Source organism: Pinus tabuliformis, chromosome X, assembly GCF_031772625.1.
Source record: "Pinus tabuliformis cultivar Carrire ecotype Pingquan chromosome X, CPIR1, whole genome shotgun sequence".
Lineage (NCBI taxonomy): Eukaryota > Viridiplantae > Streptophyta > Pinopsida > Pinales > Pinaceae > Pinus > Pinus tabuliformis.
Window position 1 is genome coordinate 1,001,273,828 of NC_142308.1, and position 19,402 is coordinate 1,001,293,229.

The window sequence follows — 19,402 nt, forward strand, 5'->3', positions numbered from 1 at the left end:
AAGCCATTGTTGGGAAGTTGTACGGTCCAATACGAAATACACCTTTCTCATGGTAATAGTCCACCTGCATCCTCTGGGCGAAACCCTACCACAGAACCTACCCAGACTACTCCGAGTACTGGAACTTAACCAACCACGTCAAGTAATGTACATTAAATCTCTTTGTGCTGAATTGATATTTATGATATGCGTCTTACTGGGATTATATAGAGTTCAAATTCATTTTTATTATCTAAGGTCTAGCAATTATATCAAATTGTATACAACATGGAATCCTAATACCTCTTTTCGCAGAGAGATTCCTAAAACCTTGGCTAGATATTGTAATGACCCCAGATTTATGTAAATTTGAAAGTTACTGTGGTAAAAGACTAATACAGTTGTTGTTATGTTTTAAACAAAACTGTGGCAAACTAATTCTGATTGAATAATTTAAATTTAAATATTTTCTTGGAATTGCTGGCAGCCTCTAAGAGGTGAATCTTAAAGAAAATGATCAGTTGTGATAACTGATGGAACTACCCTCCAAAAGAGGGAAAAACCCTGACTGAGGGATTCTGTGCTGTTGGGACAGACAGAGGAAAAGCAAATCTTGCTCCAAGAGTAAAGGAGAGAGAGAGGTTAAGTCTGGTGAGGACCAGATAACCTGGCACAAGAAGTGCACTGTTCCTGTTGAGGGCTGGGGGCCTGCAGGATTGCTCGGGGGGAGAACACCGTCTGAAGGATGGATTCTCATGGCTGGGAGGAGAGCAGAATTTAAGTTCAGGTGACTTTTGTTTGAACAAAACCATTCCTGTCAGAGGTGATCAGGTACGGTTCCCAAACCAGTAGTCCCTGTTATAAAAAGCATTGTGTATGGAATTTACAGTAATTTATTTATGAAAGACTGTGTGTGATTCTTAAATACTGATGGGAAAATAGCATTCTGTGCATCTGTAAAGGTTAAATAAAAACTGTCCGTTAATGGACCAAATGAGTTAGCACTCAGTTAGAATTGATAAGGCGGAAGAGTAAAGCAAGAAGGGCATGGGTGTACAAAACCCTGCTCAAGGTTCGGCTACGAGGTAGCAGCCTTGATCCATAAATTATTAATAAAGCAGTATTAATCAATTTGTTTAACAATGGACAGGTTAAAAAGAAAGGTACCTTACAACCTGTGGACTGATGAGAGTCGTAGAACAGTGCATGAAAGAGGGTTTATGCCTTTATAGAGAAAGAAAAGGTATCGACTGCAACAGCAGAAATCTTGTGACAACGAATAGAACGCTGGTAGATACCCTAGGTTTTCCAAACCACGTGCGTTCAACAGAAAAGCTCTGCGCAGAGAGCGTTGGATGACGGGTCACCTTATAGTATTAAAGGGTGCCATAGAACCTCCTGGCTTAAGGTAGAAAGCCCAAGATGAATTTATAATAAAGAATGTACAGAACGAGAACATTTCCGTATGCTGTGAAGTACAGAGACGGAAGCATTAACTGAAGTGAAGAATAAGGCTCTGAGTATTAGAGCTAAACCTGATAACTATGAAAGTATATATTCATTCTAATGCATGCAAATAAAGAAAAACATTTATCTGTAAACCTGAGACGAGAATTTGTATCTGGCAATGACAGATAACCTTGTTCAATCTGAGCAAAGAACTGAGCATATGAGTAAAGAAGGGTGACTCCGTTAAACAGTAAATATATGTAAGCAAACCATAACTTTTCGGGCCTATGCATGCAAGCAAAGGGAAAGTAACCTTGTGAAACCGCAAGCCTGTGCATAAAGAACCTAACCACAGACACATATTTAATAGCCGCGGATCTGTATAATGAAATAGAAGTCATGCAAGCAACTAATCCTTTCACGGAATGAGGGATTGTTAACCAAACATTATTTACGCGCTAAGCTATGATAAATCAACTGGTCAACGTAACATTTCTTTTACAGAATCTATAGCATGACTATCATCATAATATGGTAAATGTCAAGACAGTGATGTCCAAAAGAAAAGACCAAAAACCCATACAGCAAATTAACGCGGAGACTCTAATTCTGAGAAAGAATATACAAAAATGAAATGTTCAATATATAAGTGAAATGTCTGTGGGCTAAGCAGAGTATTACAGCATTAAAAGGCAAACTTATACTCTGAGCAAATTAATACATATGCGAACAGAATCAGTTCCATTAAATACATTTATAACCCCATCTGCGCGTGGAGGCCAGATGTGAACATTCTTAAACATATCTATGCTCTAAGTCTGCCGCCAGTGGCTCGGCAATGCAAAAAAAGGAAGACCTCGATGGTTACCTCAGAACCCCGAATTTCTGAAAGAACAACTTGTAACCATTAACACAGACATCTTAGTTAAGCAACAAGCCGGATGTAAGGTTCTTCACCGAGAGCAACTCGGAGGGAACGAGGCTACCAAATGGGGAAACTGAGACCTGCATAGACCATTTAAGGTATGCATGATGGTAAACCCTGAAATGTATTCGAATAAACCGACCCTTAGGGCATGTATGACTGTAAACCCTGAAATATTTCCGAATAAACCAACTTTCAAATGCGGAGAAGCTTACCTGGGTTTGATAGAAGTCGTTGCAGAGTAATCCCGTGGGAGTTGACCAAATGTAACCAGGGCCGCTGCACCAGGATTTGTCAAGGGAAAACCAAACTGCAATAAGTAATAAACCATGCAATTCCAGCCATAAAAAAATACAGAATAATGAACAAGAACACCTTCTTAGTACCTGTAAGGTTTAAAGCGAACAGGGTCCAGCTCCGGCATGACAGAACGGTAGTATAGTGCTGTTGATAGCGAACTCGAGGAGGAGTGAGGAACCATTCCGCAAAGACCGCGGACAACAAAGGAAACAATAGTGTGAATGGTCGATTAAATATCCACGCAAAACCCTGAACAACTTCCAGCCCTCCGATCTCAGGAAGAGATCTGGACCGTCGGAGTATGGCGGGAGTAGCTGGCGGAGGAATCAACGTTGGCAGTACCGAGAAGTCACATGGCTGGGAGAACCAGGCCATGCCACCTGCCCAAGAAGGACGGGCGGACATAAAAGCTTCGGCGATCTGTCAATGAAGGGTACTGCGGTGGGATCCGAAAAGCCCACGCCATTAATACCAAGAGTTAAAATATCTGCAGTGACTGCGGAAGTTTAAACATTACATAACCTACCACCTGTACTGGAGATGTTGCCGCATGGAGACGTAACCGAGACCTTATCATAGGTGTCAATCAAATGAAATACATTGGGTAGCAATTGTATAATGTTAATATTGTATGCCAACCGTGTCGTGGGCCATATGTTTTCCATTCCATGCAAACTGTAACCTATACGTTTATCTTTGTAAAGTATAATGTGCAAATAAGGCTGGTGATCACATAATGAGCTGCAAGTAAAGGATTATCGTGTGTGTAATTTATATATCCAAAAGATTTTTTTTTATGTTAAAGTAGGTGTGACAAATTGGTATCAGAGCCCAGTTTCAACACTGTGGCCTCAAGTAAAGCATATACAGTATGCAGAAGGGTACACCAAGTAAAACTAATGCAAACCAACAAACGTACTTAACTGTGTTTTGTTATCTGGAATGAAATACAGAATTGCAATAGCCGGCAGTTAATCAAAGTGGAGACAAAATGCAAGGACCCAGCAGTAACCCTCAAGACAATGCAGGACTATGGGTGCAACTGGATGCAGAATCACGGAGTACTAATCTTGCAATCCTGGAAACTGTCCAGGAATTGAAAAATGAAATGCCACGGTTGCGAGAGGACAACGCACGTCTAACAGTTGAACAGGAAAAGATTCTGAAGAGCCTGTCAGACAGGCAAAACCCACCCCTGTCCAACCCCAGTGCAGAACAACAAAGGTTAACAGAAGATCAAGATTATCAAATGGAACCTGAACATTCTGAAGATAAGGAGGATCACTCTGATAATGCACCCCAACAGCAAACATCAAAACGTCAGAAAGTGGAATTGCAGGGAGAATTTCGAAAGATTAAACCTCCACATTTTGATGGTGAGCAGGAGGAAGCTGCTGAAGCCTGGTTGATCAATATGAACAAGTATTTTCAGTTGTATGAGTACGACCACAACCTGAAAGCAAGATTGGCAATCTTCCAGTTACAGGGCAAGGCAACCTTGTGGTGGGAGGAAATCAAGATTGTCAAGGGGGTCAGCGAACGAACTATTACATGGGAAAAGTTCCAGAAGTATTTCAAGGAGAGGTACCTGACAGAGCGCTTCTATGATGAGAAGGCCAGAGAATTCCACGACTTAAGACTGGGACAGCAAACCATGGATGAGTTCATTAACCGGTTTACCTCACTGCTACGTTATGTACCTTACATTAAGGAGGAGAAGGCCAAGGTTCAGAGGTTTGTGAGCAGCCTACCGTCATACATAAGGGAAAGGATTGAATTCGATAACCCTAGAACCATGGATGAAGCCATCCGTAAGGCGAGAATCTGTTACCAGCAGAGTAAACAGAAGGGGGACACTTCAAGTAAGAGATGGAATGAGAAAAGAAGTGGTCGGGTGGTTGGAAGCAGCAAAGGAGGTCGCGGCAGTGGGAATAAGGGTGCTGGTAAAGGACTAAGTAGTAGACCTGCTGCAAGGAACGTGCCCCGGTCCAGACCAATGAGCGAATCTAAGGCAAATGAGCAGTCTGTTAGATCAGATGGTGAGGGGATGACCAGACCACCAGTGCAATGCGGGGGTTGTGGAGGACCCCACTATGTTAAAAATTGTCCACAGAGGAAAGGAACAGACCAGATATCTCAGAGACATGAGGCATCAACGGTTGGGGACGTGGCACGTAGCGTACCCAGAATCAATGCGGCGCTGGAGGACCGTCAAGCGGAGTACCAGCCATCTATGATTGAGTTCGAAGGTAAGATCGCAAACCTATCCATAGCTGTTCTTATAGACCCAGGGGCTACCTTAAGTTATATTAGTCCAAAAATTGTAGAACAGTGTAAACTGCAAGCTGAAAAATTCAAGAATCCATGGCTGGTCCAACTAGCTACAGGAGCCAAGAGACGAGTCTTGGCCAAGGTAAATAATTGTGCCTTAGCCTTAGCAGGGCAGCCAGTAGTGGCAGATTTGAATGTGTTACCGTTGGGCTCCTACGATATTTTGATTGGGATGGACTGGCTGGAGAGACACTGGTCCTTGGTGAACTGCAAGACCAAGACCATATATTATAAAGATGATCAGGGGGATCAGCAAGAATTACAAGGAATTAGACACCCTGTACAGATCCGACCCATTACAGCTACCCAGCTAGCTAAGTGCATCAAGAAGAAATGTCAAATCTACGCTATCCAGGTGGGGTATGCAAATCAAAAGGACAAAACTGCCATGCTGGGTAACATTCCGATAGTGCAAGAGTTTGCAGATGTTTTTCCCGAGGAAGTGCCAGGATTACCACCAAAACGGGATGTGGATTTCACTATTGAGCTAATTCCAGGAGCAGCACCTGTATCACGGGCACCCTATCGTATGAGTGTGCCAGAACTAACAGAATTAAAGATGCAGCTACAAGAACTATTAGATAAGATCTATATCAGACCCAGCGTGTCGCCTTGGGGAGCCCTAGTGCTGTTCGTCAAAAAGAAAGATGGAACCTTTCGGATGTGCATTGATTATCACCAGTTAAATAAGCTTACAATCAAAAACAAATATCCTTTGCCTAGAATCGACGAGCTCTTTGATCAGGTGAAGGGAGCCACGGTATTTTCAAAAATTGATCTGCAATCTGGTTACCATCAGATCAGAATAAAAGAGGAAGATATCGCTAAGACCGCCTTCAGAACGCGGTATGGGCATTATGAGTTCGTGGTGTTACCCTTTGGGCTGACAAATGCACCTGCCACTTTCATGTGCTTGATGAACAGTGTGTTTCATCGGTTTTTAGATAAATTTATGCTGATATTCATAGATGACATCCTGATTTACAGCAAATCAAGGAAGGAACATGAGGAGCACCTTAGATTGGTGTTGCAAACTTTGCGGGAACATTAATTATATGCAAAGTTCAGTAAATGCGACTTTTACAAGGAGGAGATACAATATTTGGGCCACGTGATCACTAAAGAAGGCATTGCAGTGGACCCTGAAAAGATTAGAACTATAATGGAGTGCCCTATACCAAAGGACGTGGCAGATATTAGGTCCTTTATGGGGTTAGCAGGGTATTATAGAAGATTTGTCGAAGGCTTTTCGAGAGTAGCATACCCAATCACCTCTTTGCAAAAGAAAGGAAAAGTATTTAAGTGGACCTCAGAGTGCCAGAAGAGCTTTGAACAGCTCAAGCACTTACTCACTACTGCACCTATATTAAGTATAGCTGATCCTAACAAGGATTACGTGGTCTGCACGGACGCAAGTAAAGAAGGTGTGGGAGGAGTGCTGATGCAGGAAGGAAGAGTCATTGCTTATGAGTCCAGAAAGCTGAAAGAGCATGAGCAGAAGTATTCTGCTTATGACATGGAGTTGGCTGCTGTCATTCATGCCCTGAAAATGTGGCGACATTACCTTTTGGGCAGAAAATTTCTATTATTAACAGACCACCACAGTTTAACGAACTACTTCAGTCAACCCACCTTAAATACGAGACAAGCTCGCTGGGCTGACTTCCTAAGTGGGTTCGACTTTGAAATTAAGCATCTAAAGGGTAAGGAGAACCGAGTAGCAGATGCATTAAGTCGGAAGGTGCAATGCGTGTGCAAAATTTCAGTTAGTAAGTGGCAAAGTACCTTAGTGGAAAAGATAAAAATAGCGGCTGAACAAGATGCTGTTTATCAGCACATCAAACAGCAATTACAGCAGCAATCTGATAAGGAATTACAGCAAGGGTACAAACTAGATGATGCTGATATGTTGTGCTTTAATAATAAGCTGTATGTGCCCAATGAAGACAGCATTAAGAAGCTGATTTTGGATGAATTTCATACCAGCCATTATACGGGACATCCGGGCTACCAGAAAATGGTTACCGCACTCCGCAAAGAGTACTACTGGCCAAAAATGAAGAAAGAGATAGCTGAGTATTTAGCACGCTGTCTAGAATGTCAGCAAATTAAGGCGGAACACATGCACCCAGCAGGGCTGTTACAACCTCTACCCATTCCGGAATGGAAGTGGGAGACTATCTCCATGGATTTTATAACGGGACTGCCCAAAACCAAGAAGAATAATGATTCCATTATGGTGGTAGTGGATAAGCTGAGCAAGGCAGCACACTTCATACCTGTGTAGTCGACATACAGGGCTGTACAGATTGCCCATATTTTCATGCAGCATGTGTTCAAATTGCATGGACTGCCGAAAGTGATTATCTCCGATCGGGATGTCAAGTTTACATCAACCTTTTGGAGGACCTTGTTTGCTGAACTGGGAACACAGCTGAACTTTAGTACAGCTTATCATCCCCAAACAGATGGTCAAACAGAACGAGTAAATCAAGTTGTGGAGGACATGCTGAGAGCATGCGTTATGATGAAGCCGACTCAATGGGAGGACTATCTCCACTTAGTCGAATTCGCATACAACAATGGATACCATTCCTCAACTCAGATGAGTCCTTTTGAGGTTATGTATGGGCGGAAGTGCCGCACACCCGCAAGCTGGGGTGGACCGGAGGACAGGTTGCGAATTGGTCCTGATATGTTACAGGAAATGGAGAACACAGTGAAAAGGGTGCGTAATAACTTGAAAGCCGCTCAGGACAGGCAGAAAAGTTTCACTGATCGAAAGAGAAGATTTAAGGAATTCCAGGTTGGGGATCATGTGTTTGTGAGGATCCAACCAAGAAGGAGTACCTTGCAGTGGAGCGGATGTGCCAAACTAGCACCTCGTTACTTTGGACCTTTCCAGATCTTGGCCAAAGTAGGACCGGTCGCTTACCAACTTGCCCTACCAAGCCATATTAGGATTCACAATGTGTTTCACGTATCCGTATTAAAGCAATACGTTTACGATCCTAAACATGTGATTCAATGGCAGAATGTGCGGGTAAGAAGTAATCTGGTTATTATGGATAAGCATTGGTTATAAACTAAAAAAATAACTAAATCCATTGTTGTTTGCAGGTCGAGCCGGAAGGCGAGGTTCTGGTCGAACCACTGATCATTCTCGACCGGAGAGAAGTGCAGCTGCGGAAACGAGTTATTTCCCAAGCTAAAGTGCAGTGGCAGCACTATGGACCAGAGGAGGCCACTTGGGAAGATGAGGAACTCCTTAGAGAGGCTTATCCAAATCTGTTTACAGGAGATAGACATCGGGACGATGTCCAATCTCAGGAGGGGGAGATGTAATGACCCCAGATTTATGTAAATTTGAAAGTTACTGTGGTAAAAGACTAATACAGTTGTTGTTATGTTTTAAACAAAACTGTGGCAAACTAATTCTGATTGAATAATTTAAATTTAAATATTTTCTTGGAATTGCTGGCAGCCTCTAAGAGGTGAATCTTAAAGAAAATGATCAGTTGTGATAACTGATGGAACTACCCTCCAAAAGAGGGAAAAACCCTGACTGAGGGATTCTGTGCTGTTGGGACAGACAGAGGAAAAGCAAATCTTGCTCCAAGAGTAAAGGAGAGAGAGAGGTTAAGTCTGGTGAGGACCAGATAACCTGGCACAAGAAGTGCACTGTTCCTGTTGAGGGCTGGGGGCCTGCAGGATTGCTCGGGGGGAGAACACCGTCTGAAGGATGGATTCTCATGGCTGGGAGGAGAGCAGAATTTAAGTTCAGGTGACTTTTGTTTGAACAAAACCATTCCTGTCAGAGGTGATCAGGTACGGTTCCCAAACCAGTAGTCCCTGTTATAAAAAGCATTGTGTATGGAATTTACAGTAATTTATTTATGAAAGACTGTGTGTGATTCTTAAATACTGATGGGAAAATAGCATTCTGTGCATCTGTAAAGGTTAAATAAAAACTGTCCGTTAATGGACCAAATGAGTTAGCACTCAGTTAGAATTGATAAGGCGGAAGAGTAAAGCAAGAAGGGCATGGGTGTACAGAACCCTGCTCAAGGTTCGGCTACGAGGTAGCAGCCTTGATCCATAAATTATTAATAAAGCAGTATTAATCAATTTGTTTAACAATGGACAGGTTAAAAAGAAAGGTACCTTACAACCTGTGGACTGATGAGAGTCGTAGAACAGTGCATGAAAGAGGGTTTATGCCTCTATAGAGAAAGAAAAGGTATCGACTGCAACAGCAGAAATCTTGTGACAGCGAATAGAACGCTGGTAGATACCGTAGGTTTTCCAAACCACGTGCGTTCAACAGAAAAGCTCTGCGCAGAGAGCGTTGGATGACGGGTCACCTTATAGTATTAAAGGGTGCCATAGAACCTCCTGGCTTAAGGTAGAAAGCCCAAGATGAATTTATAATAAAGAATGTACAGAACGAGAACATTTCCGTATGCTGTGAAGTACAGAGACGGAAGCATTAACTGAAGTGAAGAATAAGGCTCTGAGTATTAGAGCTAAACCTGATAACTATGAAAGTATATATTCATTCTAATGCATGCAAATAAAGAAAAACATTTATCTGTAAACCTGAGACGAGAATTTGTATCTGGCAATGACAGATAACCTTGTTCAATCTGAGAAAAGAACTGAGCATATGAGTAAAGAAGGGTGACTCCGTTAAACAGTAAATATATGTAAGCAAACCATAACTTTTCGGGCCTATGCATGCAAGCAAAGGGAAAGTAACCTTGTGAAACCGCAAGCCTGTGCATAAAGAACCTAACCACAGACACATATTTAATAGCCACGGATCTGTATAATGAAATAGAAGTCATGCAAGCAACTAATCCTTTCACGGAATGAGGGATTGTTAACCAAACATTATTTACGCGCTAAGCTATGATAAATCAACTGGTCAACGTAACATTTCTTTTACAGAATCTATAGCATGACTATCATCATAATATGGTAAATGTCAAGACAGTGATGTCCAAAAGAAAAGACCAAAAACCCATACAGCAAATTAACGCGGAGACTCTAATTCTGAGAAAGAATATACAAAAATGAAATGTTCAATATATAAGTGAAATGTCTGTGGGCTAAGCAGAGTATTACAGCATTAAAAGGCAAACTTATACTCTGAGCAAATTAATACATATGCGAACAGAATCAGTTCCATTAAATACATTTATAACCCCATCTGCGCGTGGAGGCCAGATGTGAACATTCTTAAACATAGCTATGATCTAAGTCTGCCGCCAGTGGCTCGGCAATGCAAAAAAGGAAGACCTCGATGGTTACCTCAGAACCCCGAATTTCTGAAAGAACAACTTGTAACCATTAACACAGACATCTTAGTTAAGCAACAAGCCGGATGTAAGGTTCTTCACCGAGAGCAACTCGGAGGGAACGAGGCTACCAAATGGGGAAACTGAGACCTGCATAGACCATTTAAGGTATGCATGACGGTAAACCCTGAAATGTATTCGAATAAACCGACCCTTAGGGCATGTATGACTGTAAACCCTGAAATATTTCCGAATAAACCAACTTTCAAATGCGGAGAAGCTTACCTGGGTTTGATAGAAGTCGTTGCAGAGTAATCCCGTGGGAGTTGACCAAATGTAACCAGGGCCGCTGCACCAGGATTTGTCAAGGGAAAACCAAACTGCAATAAGTAATAAACCATGCAATTCCAGCCATAAAAAAATACAGAATAATGAACAAGAACACCTTCTTAGTACCTGTAAGGTTTAAAGCGAACAGGGTCCAGCTCCGGCATGACAGAACGGTAGTATAGTGCTGTTGATAGCGAACTCGAGGAGGAGTGAGGAACCATTCCGCAAAGACCGCGGACAACAAAGGAAACAATAGTGTGAATGGTCGATTAAATATCCACGCAAAACCCTGAACAACTTCCAGCCCTCCGATCTCAGGAAGAGATCTGGACCGTCGGAGTATGGCGGGAGTAGCTGGCGGAGGAATCAACGTTGGCAGTACCGAGAAGTCACATGGCTGGGAGAACCAGGCCATGCCACCTGCCCAAGAAGGACGGGCGGACATAAAAGCTTCGGCGATCTGTCAATGAAGGGTACTGCGGTGGGATCCGAAAAGCCCACGCCATTAATACCAAGAGTTAAAATATCTGCAGTGACTGCGGAAGTTTAAACATTACATAACCTACCACCTGTACTGGAGATGTTGCCGCATGGAGACGTAACCGAGACCTTATCATAGGTGTCAATCAAATGAAATACATTGGGTAGCAATTGTATAATGTTAATATTGTATGCCAACCGTGTCGTGGGCCATATGTTTTCCATTCCATGCAAACTGTAACCTATACGTTTATCTTTGTAAAGTATAATGTGCAAATAAGGCTGGTGATCACATAATGAGCTGCAAGTAAAGGATTATCGTGTGTGTAATTTATATATCCAAAAGATTTTTTTTTATGTTAAAGTAGGTGTGACAAATTGGTATCAGAGCCCAGTTTCAACACTGTGGCCTCAAGTAAAGCATATACAGTATGCAGAAGGGTACACCAAGTAAAACTAATGCAAACCAACAAACGTACTTAACTGTGTTTTGTTATCTGGAATGAAATACAGAATTGCAATAGCCGGCAGTTAATCAAAGTGGAGACAAAATGCAAGGACCCAGCAGTAACCCTCAAGACAATGCAGGACTATGGGTGCAAATCGATGCAGAATCACGGAGTAATAATCTTGCAATCCTGGAAACTGTCCAGGAATTGAAAAATGAAATGGCACGGTTGCGAGAGGACAACGCACGTCTAACAGTTGAACAGGAAAAGATTCTGAAGAGCCTGTCAGACAGGCAAAACCCACCCCTGTCCAACCCCAGTGCAGAACAACAAAGGTTAACAGAAGATCAAGATTATCAAATGGAACCTGAACATTCTGAAGATAAGGAGGATCACTCTGATAATGCACCCCAACAGCAAACATCAAAACGTCAGAAAGTGGAATTGCAGGGAGAATTTCGAAAGATTAAACCTCCACATTTTGATGGTGAGCAGGAGGAAGCTGCTGAAGCCTGGTTGATCAATATGAACAAGTATTTTCAGTTGTATGAGTACGACCACAACCTGAAAGCAAGATTGGCAATCTTCCAGTTACAGGGCAAGGCAACCTTGTGGTGGGAGGAAATCAAGATTGTCAAGGGGGTCAGCGAACGAACTATTACATGGGAAAAGTTCCAGAAGTATTTCAAGGAGAGGTACCTGACAGAGCGCTTCTATGATGAGAAGGCCAGAGAATTCCACGACTTAAGACTGGGACAGCAAACCATGGATGAGTTCATTAACCGGTTTACCTCACTGCTACGTTATGTACCTTACATTAAGGAGGAGAAGGCCAAGGTTCAGAGGTTTGTGAGCAGCCTACCGTCATACATAAGGGAAAGGATTGAATTCGATAACCCTAGAACCATGGATGAAGCCATCCGTAAGGCGAGAATCTGTTACCAGCAGAGTAAACAGAAGGGGGACACTTCAAGTAAGAGATGGAATGAGAAAAGAAGTGGTCGGGTGGTTGGAAGCAGCAAAGGAGGTCGCGGCAGTGGGAATAAGGGTGCTGGTAAAGGACTAAGTAGTAGACCTGCTGCAAGGAACGTGCCCCGGTCCAGACCAATGAGCGAATCTAAGGCAAATGAGCAGTCTGTTAGATCAGATGGTGAGGGGATGACCAGACCACCAGTGCAATGCTGGGGTTGTGGAGGACCCCACTATGTTAAAAATTGTCCACAGAGGAAAGGAACAGACCAGATATCTCAGATACATGAGGCATCAACGGTTGGGGACGTGGCACGTAGCGTACCCAGAATCAATGCGGCGCTGGAGGACCGTCAAGCGGAGTACCAGCCATCTATGATTGAGTTCGAAGGTAAGATCGCAAACCTATCCATAGCTGTTCTTATAGACCCAGGGGCTACCTTAAGTTATATTAGTCCAAAAATTGTAGAACAGTGTAAACTGCAAGCTGAAAAATTCAAGAATCCATGGCTGGTCCAACTAGCTACAGGAGCCAAGAGACGAGTCTTGGCCAAGGTAAATAATTGTGCCTTAGCCTTAGCAGGGCAGCCAGTAGTGGCAGATTTGAATGTGTTACCATTGGGCTCCTACGATATTTTGATTGGGATGGACTGGCTGGAGAGACACTGGTCCTTGGTGAACTGCAAGACCAAGACCATATATTATAAAGATGATCAGGGGGATCAGCAAGAATTACAAGGAATTAGACACCCTGTACAGATCCGACCCATTACAGCTACCCAGCTAGCTAAGTGCATCAAGAAGAAATGTCAAATCTACGCTATCCAGGTGGGGTATGCAAATCAAAAGGACAAAACTGCCATGCTGGGTAACATTCCGATAGTGCAAGAGTTTGCAGATGTTTTTCCCGAGGAAGTGCCAGGATTACCACCAAAACGGGATGTGGATTTCACTATTGAGCTAATTCCAGGAGCAGCACCTGTATCACGGGCACCCTATCGTATGAGTGTGCCAGAACTAACAGAATTAAAGATGCAGCTACAAGAACTATTAGATAAGAACTATATCAGACCCAGCGTGTCGCCTTGGGGAGCCCTAGTGCTGTTCGTCAAAAAGAAAGATGGAACCTTTCGGATGTGCATTGATTATCGCCAGTTAAATAAGCTTACAATCAAAAACAAATATCCTTTGCCTAGAATCGACGAGCTCTTTGATCAGGTGAAGGGAGCCACGGTATTTTCAAAAATTGATCTGCGATCTGGTTACCATCAGATCAGAATAGAAGAGGAAGATATCGCTAAGACCGCCTTCAGAACGCGGTATGGGCATTATGAGTTCGTGGTGTTACCCTTTGGGCTGACAAATGCACCTGCCACTTTCATGTGCTTGATGAACAGTGTGTTTCATCGGTTTTTAGATAAATTTGTGCTGATATTCATAGATGACATCCTGATTTACAGCAAATCAAGGAAGGAACATGAGGAGCACCTTAGATTGGTGTTGCAAACTTTGCGGGAACATCAATTATATGCAAAGTTCAGTAAATGCGACTTTTAGAAGGAGGAGATACAATATTTGGGCCACGTGATCACTAAAGAAGGCATTGCAGTGGACCCTGAAAAGATTAGAACTATAATGGAGTGCCCTATACCAAAGGACGTGGCAGATATTAGGTCCTTTATGGGGTTAGCAGGGTATTATAGAAGATTTGTCGAAGGCTTTTCGAGAGTAGCATACCCAATCACCTCTTTGCAAAAGAAAGGAAAAGTATTTAAGTGGACCTCAGAGTGCCAGAAGAGCTTTGAACAGCTCAAGCACTTACTCACTACTGCACCTATATTAAGTATAGCTGATCCTAACAAGGATTACGTGGTCTGCACGGACGCAAGTAAAGAAGGTGTGGGAGGAGTGCTGATGCAGGAAGGAAGAGTCATTGCTTATGAGTCCAGAAAGCTGAAAGAGCATGAGCAGAAGTATTCTGCTTATGACATGGAGTTGGCTGCTGTCATTCATGCCCTGAAAATGTGGCGACATTACCTTTTGGGCAGAAAATTTCTATTATTAACAGACCACCACAGTTTAACGAACTACTTCAGTCAACCCAACTTAAATACGAGACAAGCTCGCTGGGCTGACTTCCTAAGTGGGTTCGACTTTGAAATTAAGCATCTAAAGGGTAAGGAGAACCGAGTAGCAGATGCATTAAGTCGGAAGGTGCAATGCGTGTGCAAAATTTCAGTTAGTAAGTGGCAAAGTACCTTAGTGGAAAAGATAAAAATAGCGGCTGAACAAGATGCTGTTTATCAGCACATCAAACAGCAATTACAGCAGCAATCTGATAAGGAATTACAGCAAGGGTACAAACTAGATGATGCTGATATGTTGTGCTTTAATAATAAGCTGTATGTGCCCAATGAAGACAGCATTAAGAAGCTGATTTTGGATGAATTTCATACCAGCCATTATACGGGACATCCGGGCTACCAGAAAATGGTTACCGCACTCCGCAAAGAGTACTACTGGCCAAAAATGAAGAAAGAGATAGCTGAGTATTTAGCACGCTGTCTAGAATGTCAGCAAATTAAGGCGGAACACATGCACCCAGCAGGGCTGTTACAACCTCTACCCATTCCGGAATGGAAGTGGGAGACTATCTCCATGGATTTTATAACGGGACTGCCCAAAACCAAGAAGAATAATGATTCCATTATGGTGGTAGTGGATAAGCTGAGCAAGGCAGCACACTTCATACCTGTGCAGTCGACATACAGGGCTGTACAGATTGCCCATATTTTCATGCAGCATGTGTTCAAATTGCATGGACTGCCGAAAGTGATTATCTCCGATCGGGATGTCAAGTTTACATCAACCTTTTGGAGGACCTTGTTTGCTGAACTGGGAACACAGCTGAACTTTAGTACAGCTTATCATCCCCAAACAGATGGTCAAACAGAACGAGTAAATCAAGTTGTGGAGGACATGCTGAGAGCATGCGTTATGATGAAGCCGACTCAATGGGAGGACTATCTCCACTTAGTCGAATTCGCATACAACAATGGATACCATTCCTCAACTCAGATGAGTCCTTTTGAGGTTATGTATGGGCGGAAGTGCCGCACACCCGCAAGCTGGGGTGGACCGGAGGACAGGTTGCGAATTGGTCCTGATATGTTACAGGAAATGGAGAACACAGTGAAAAGGGTGCGTAATAACTTGAAAGCCGCTCAGGACAGGCAGAAAAGTTTCGCTGATCGAAAGAGAAGATTTAAGGAATTCCAGGTTGGGGATCATGTGTTTGTGAGGATCCAACCAAGAAGGAGTACCTTGCAGTGGAGCGGATGTGCCAAACTAGCACCTCGTTACTTTGGACCTTTCCAGATCTTGGCCAAAGTAGGACCGGTCGCTTACCAACTTGCCCTACCAAGCCATATTAGGATTCACAATGTGTTTCACGTATCCGTATTAAAGCAATACGTTTACGATCCTAAACATGTGATTCAATGGCAGAATGTGCGGGTAAGAAGTAATCTGGTTATTATGGATAAGCATTGGTTATAAACTAAAAAAATAACTAAATCCATTGTTATTTGCAGGTCGAGCCGAAAGGCGAGGTTCTGGTCGAACCACTGATCATTCTCGACCGGAGAGAAGTGCAGCTGCGGAAACGAGTTATTTCCCAAGCTAAAGTGCAGTGGCAGCACTATGGACCAGAGGAGGCCACTTGGGAAGATGAGGAACTCCTTAGAGAGGCTTATCCAAATCTGTTTACAGGAGATAGACATCGGGACGATGTCCAATCTCAGGAGGGGGAGATGTAATGACCCCAGATTTATGTAAATTTGAAAGTTACTGTGGTAAAAGACTAATACAGTTGTTGTTATGTTTTAAACAAAACTGTGGCAAACTAATTCTGATTGAATAATTTAAATTTAAATATTTTCTTGGAATTGCTGGCAGCCTCTAAGAGGTGAATCTTAAAGAAAATGATCAGTTGTGATAACTGATGGAACTACCCTCCAAAAGAGGGAAAAACCCTGACTGAGGGATTCTGTGCTGTTGGGACAGACAGAGGAAAAACAAATCTTGCTCCAAGAGTAAAGGAGAGAGAGAGGTTAAGTCTGGTGAGGACCAGATAACCTGGCACAAGAAGTGCACTGTTCCTGTTGAGGGCTGGGGGCCTGCAGGATTGCTCGGGGGGAGAACACCGTCTGAAGGATGGATTCTCATGGCTGGGAGGAGAGCAGAATTTAAGTTCAGGTGACTTTTGTTTGAACAAAACCATTCCTGTCAGAGGTGATCAGGTACGGTTCCCAAACCAGTAGTCCCTGTTATAAAAAGCATTGTGTATGGAATTTACAGTAATTTATTTATGAAAGACTGTGTGTGATTCTTAAATACTGATGGGAAAATAGCATTCTGTGCATCTGTAAAGGTTAAATAAAAATTGTCCGTTAATGGACCAAATGAGTTAGCACTCAGTTAGAATTGATAAGGCGGAAGAGTAAAGCAAGAAGGGCATGGGTGTACAGAAACCTGCTCAAGGTTCGGTTACGAGGTAGCAGCCTTGATCCATAAATTATTAATAAAGCAGTATTAATCAATTTGTTTAACAATGGACAGGTTAAAAAGAAAGGTGCCTTACAACCTGTGGACTGATGAGAGTCGTAGAACAGTGCATGAAAGAGGGTTTATGCCTTTATAGAGAAAGAAAAGGTATCGACTGCAACAGCAGAAATCTTGTGACAGCGAATAGAACGCTGGTAGATACCCTAGGTTTTCCAAACCACGTGCGTTCAACAAAAAAGCTCTGCGCAGAGCGCGTTGGATGACGGGTCACCTTATAGTATTAAAGGGTGCCATAGAACCTCCTGGCTTAAGGTAGAAAACCCAAGATGAATTTATAATAAAGAATGTACAGAACGAGAACATTTCCGTATGCTGTGAAGTACAGAGACGGAAGCATTAACTGAAGTGAAGAATAAGGCTCTGAGTATTAGAGCTAAACCTGATAACTATGAAAGTATATATTCATTCTAATGCATGCAAATAAAGAAAAACATTTATCTGTAAACCTGAGACGAGAATTTGTATCTGGCAATGACAGATAACCTTGTTCAATCTGAGCAAAGAACTGAGCATATGAGTAAAGAAGGGTGACTCCGTTAAACAGTAAATATATGTAAGCAAACCATAACTTTTCGTGCCTATGCATGCAAGCAAAGGGAAAGTAACCTTGTGAAACCGCAAGCCTGTGCATAAAGAACCTAACCACAGACACATATTTAATAGCCGCGGATCTGTATAATGAAATAGAAGTCATGCAAGCAACTAATCCTTTCACGGAATGAGGGATTGTTAACCAAACATTATTTACTCGCTAAGCTATGATAAATCAACTGGTCAACGTAACATTTCTTTTACAGAATCTATAGCATGACTATCATCATAATATGGTAAATGTCAAGACAGTGATGTCCAAAAGAAAAGACCAAAAACCCATACAACAAATTAACGCGGAGACTCTAATTCTGAGAAAGAATATACAAAAATGAAATGTTCAATATATAAGTGAAATGTCTGTGGGCTAAGCAGAGTATTATAGCATTAAAAGGCAAACTTATACTCTGAGCAAATTAATACATATGCGAACAGAATCAGTTCCATTAAATACATTTATAACCCCATCTGCGCGTGGAGGCCAGATGTGAACATTCTTAAACATAGCTATGCTCTAAGTCTGCCGCCAGTGGCTCGGCAATGCAAAAAAAGGAAGACCTCGATGGTTACCTCAGAACCCCGAATTTCTGAAAGAACAACTTGTAACCATTAACACAGACATCTTAGTTAAGCAACAAGCCGGATGTAAGGTTCTTCACCAAGAGCAACTCGGAGGGAACGAGGCTACCAAATGGGGAAACTGAGACCTGCATAGACCATTTAAGGTATGCATGACGGTAAACCCTGAAATGTATTCGAATAAACCGACCCTTAGGGCATGTATGACTGTAAACCCTGAAATATTTCCGAATAAACCAACTTTCAAATGCGGAGAAGCTTACCTGGGTTTGATAGAAGTCGTTGCAGAGTAATCCCGTGGGAGTTGACCAAATGTAACCAGGGCCGCTGCACCAGGATTTGTCAAGGGAAAACCAAACTGCAATAAGTAATAAACCATGCAATTCCAGCCATAAAAAAATACAGAATAATGAACAAGAACACCTTCTTAGTACCTGTAAGGTTTAAAGCGAACAGGGTCCAGCTCCGGCATGACAGAACGGCAGTATAGTGCTGTTGATAGCGAACTCGAGGAGGAGTGAGGAACCATTCCGCAAAGACCGCGGACAACAAAGGAAACAATAGTGTGAATGGTCGATTAAATATCCACGCAAAACCCTGAACAACTTCCAGCCCTCCGATCTCAGGAAGAGATCTGGACCGTCGGAGTATGGCGGGAGTAGCTGGCGGAGGAATCAACGTTGGCAGTACCGAGAAGTCACATGGCTGGGAGAACCAGGCCATGCCACCTGCCCAAGAAGGACGGGCGGACATAAAAGCTTCGGCGATCTGTCAATGAAGGGTACTGCGGTGGGATCCGAAAAGCCCACGCCATTAATACCAAGAGTTAAAATATCTGCAGTGACTGCGGAAGTTTAAACATTACATAACCTACCACCTGTACTGGAGATGTTGCCGCATGGAGATGTAACCGAGACCTTATCATAGGTGTCAATCAAATGAAATACATTGGGTAGCAATTGTATAATGTTAATATTGTATGCCAACCGTGTCGTGGGCCATATGTTTTCCATTCCATGCAAACTGTAACCTATACGTTTATCTTTGTAAAGTATAATGTGCAAATAAGGCTGGTGATCACATAATGAGCTGCA

General features: G+C 42.7%; 1 protein-coding gene across 1 annotated transcript; it reads left to right on the forward strand.

Annotated features, from left to right (window-relative positions):
- The first annotated feature begins 11,645 nt into the window (after nt 1-11,645).
- Nucleotides 11,646-17,168, forward strand: LOC149143109 (uncharacterized). The gene is made up of 10 exons (XM_089451680.1): nt 11,646-12,269; nt 12,366-12,665; nt 12,768-12,903; nt 13,096-13,745; nt 14,433-15,084; nt 15,273-15,344; nt 15,454-15,605; nt 15,690-16,028; nt 16,697-16,813; nt 17,133-17,168. Exons 1-10 carry the CDS (start codon nt 11,646-11,648, stop codon nt 17,166-17,168), a joined length of 3,078 nt encoding a protein of 1,025 aa, XP_089307806.1.
- The last annotated feature ends 2,234 nt before the right edge of the window (nt 17,169-19,402 follow it).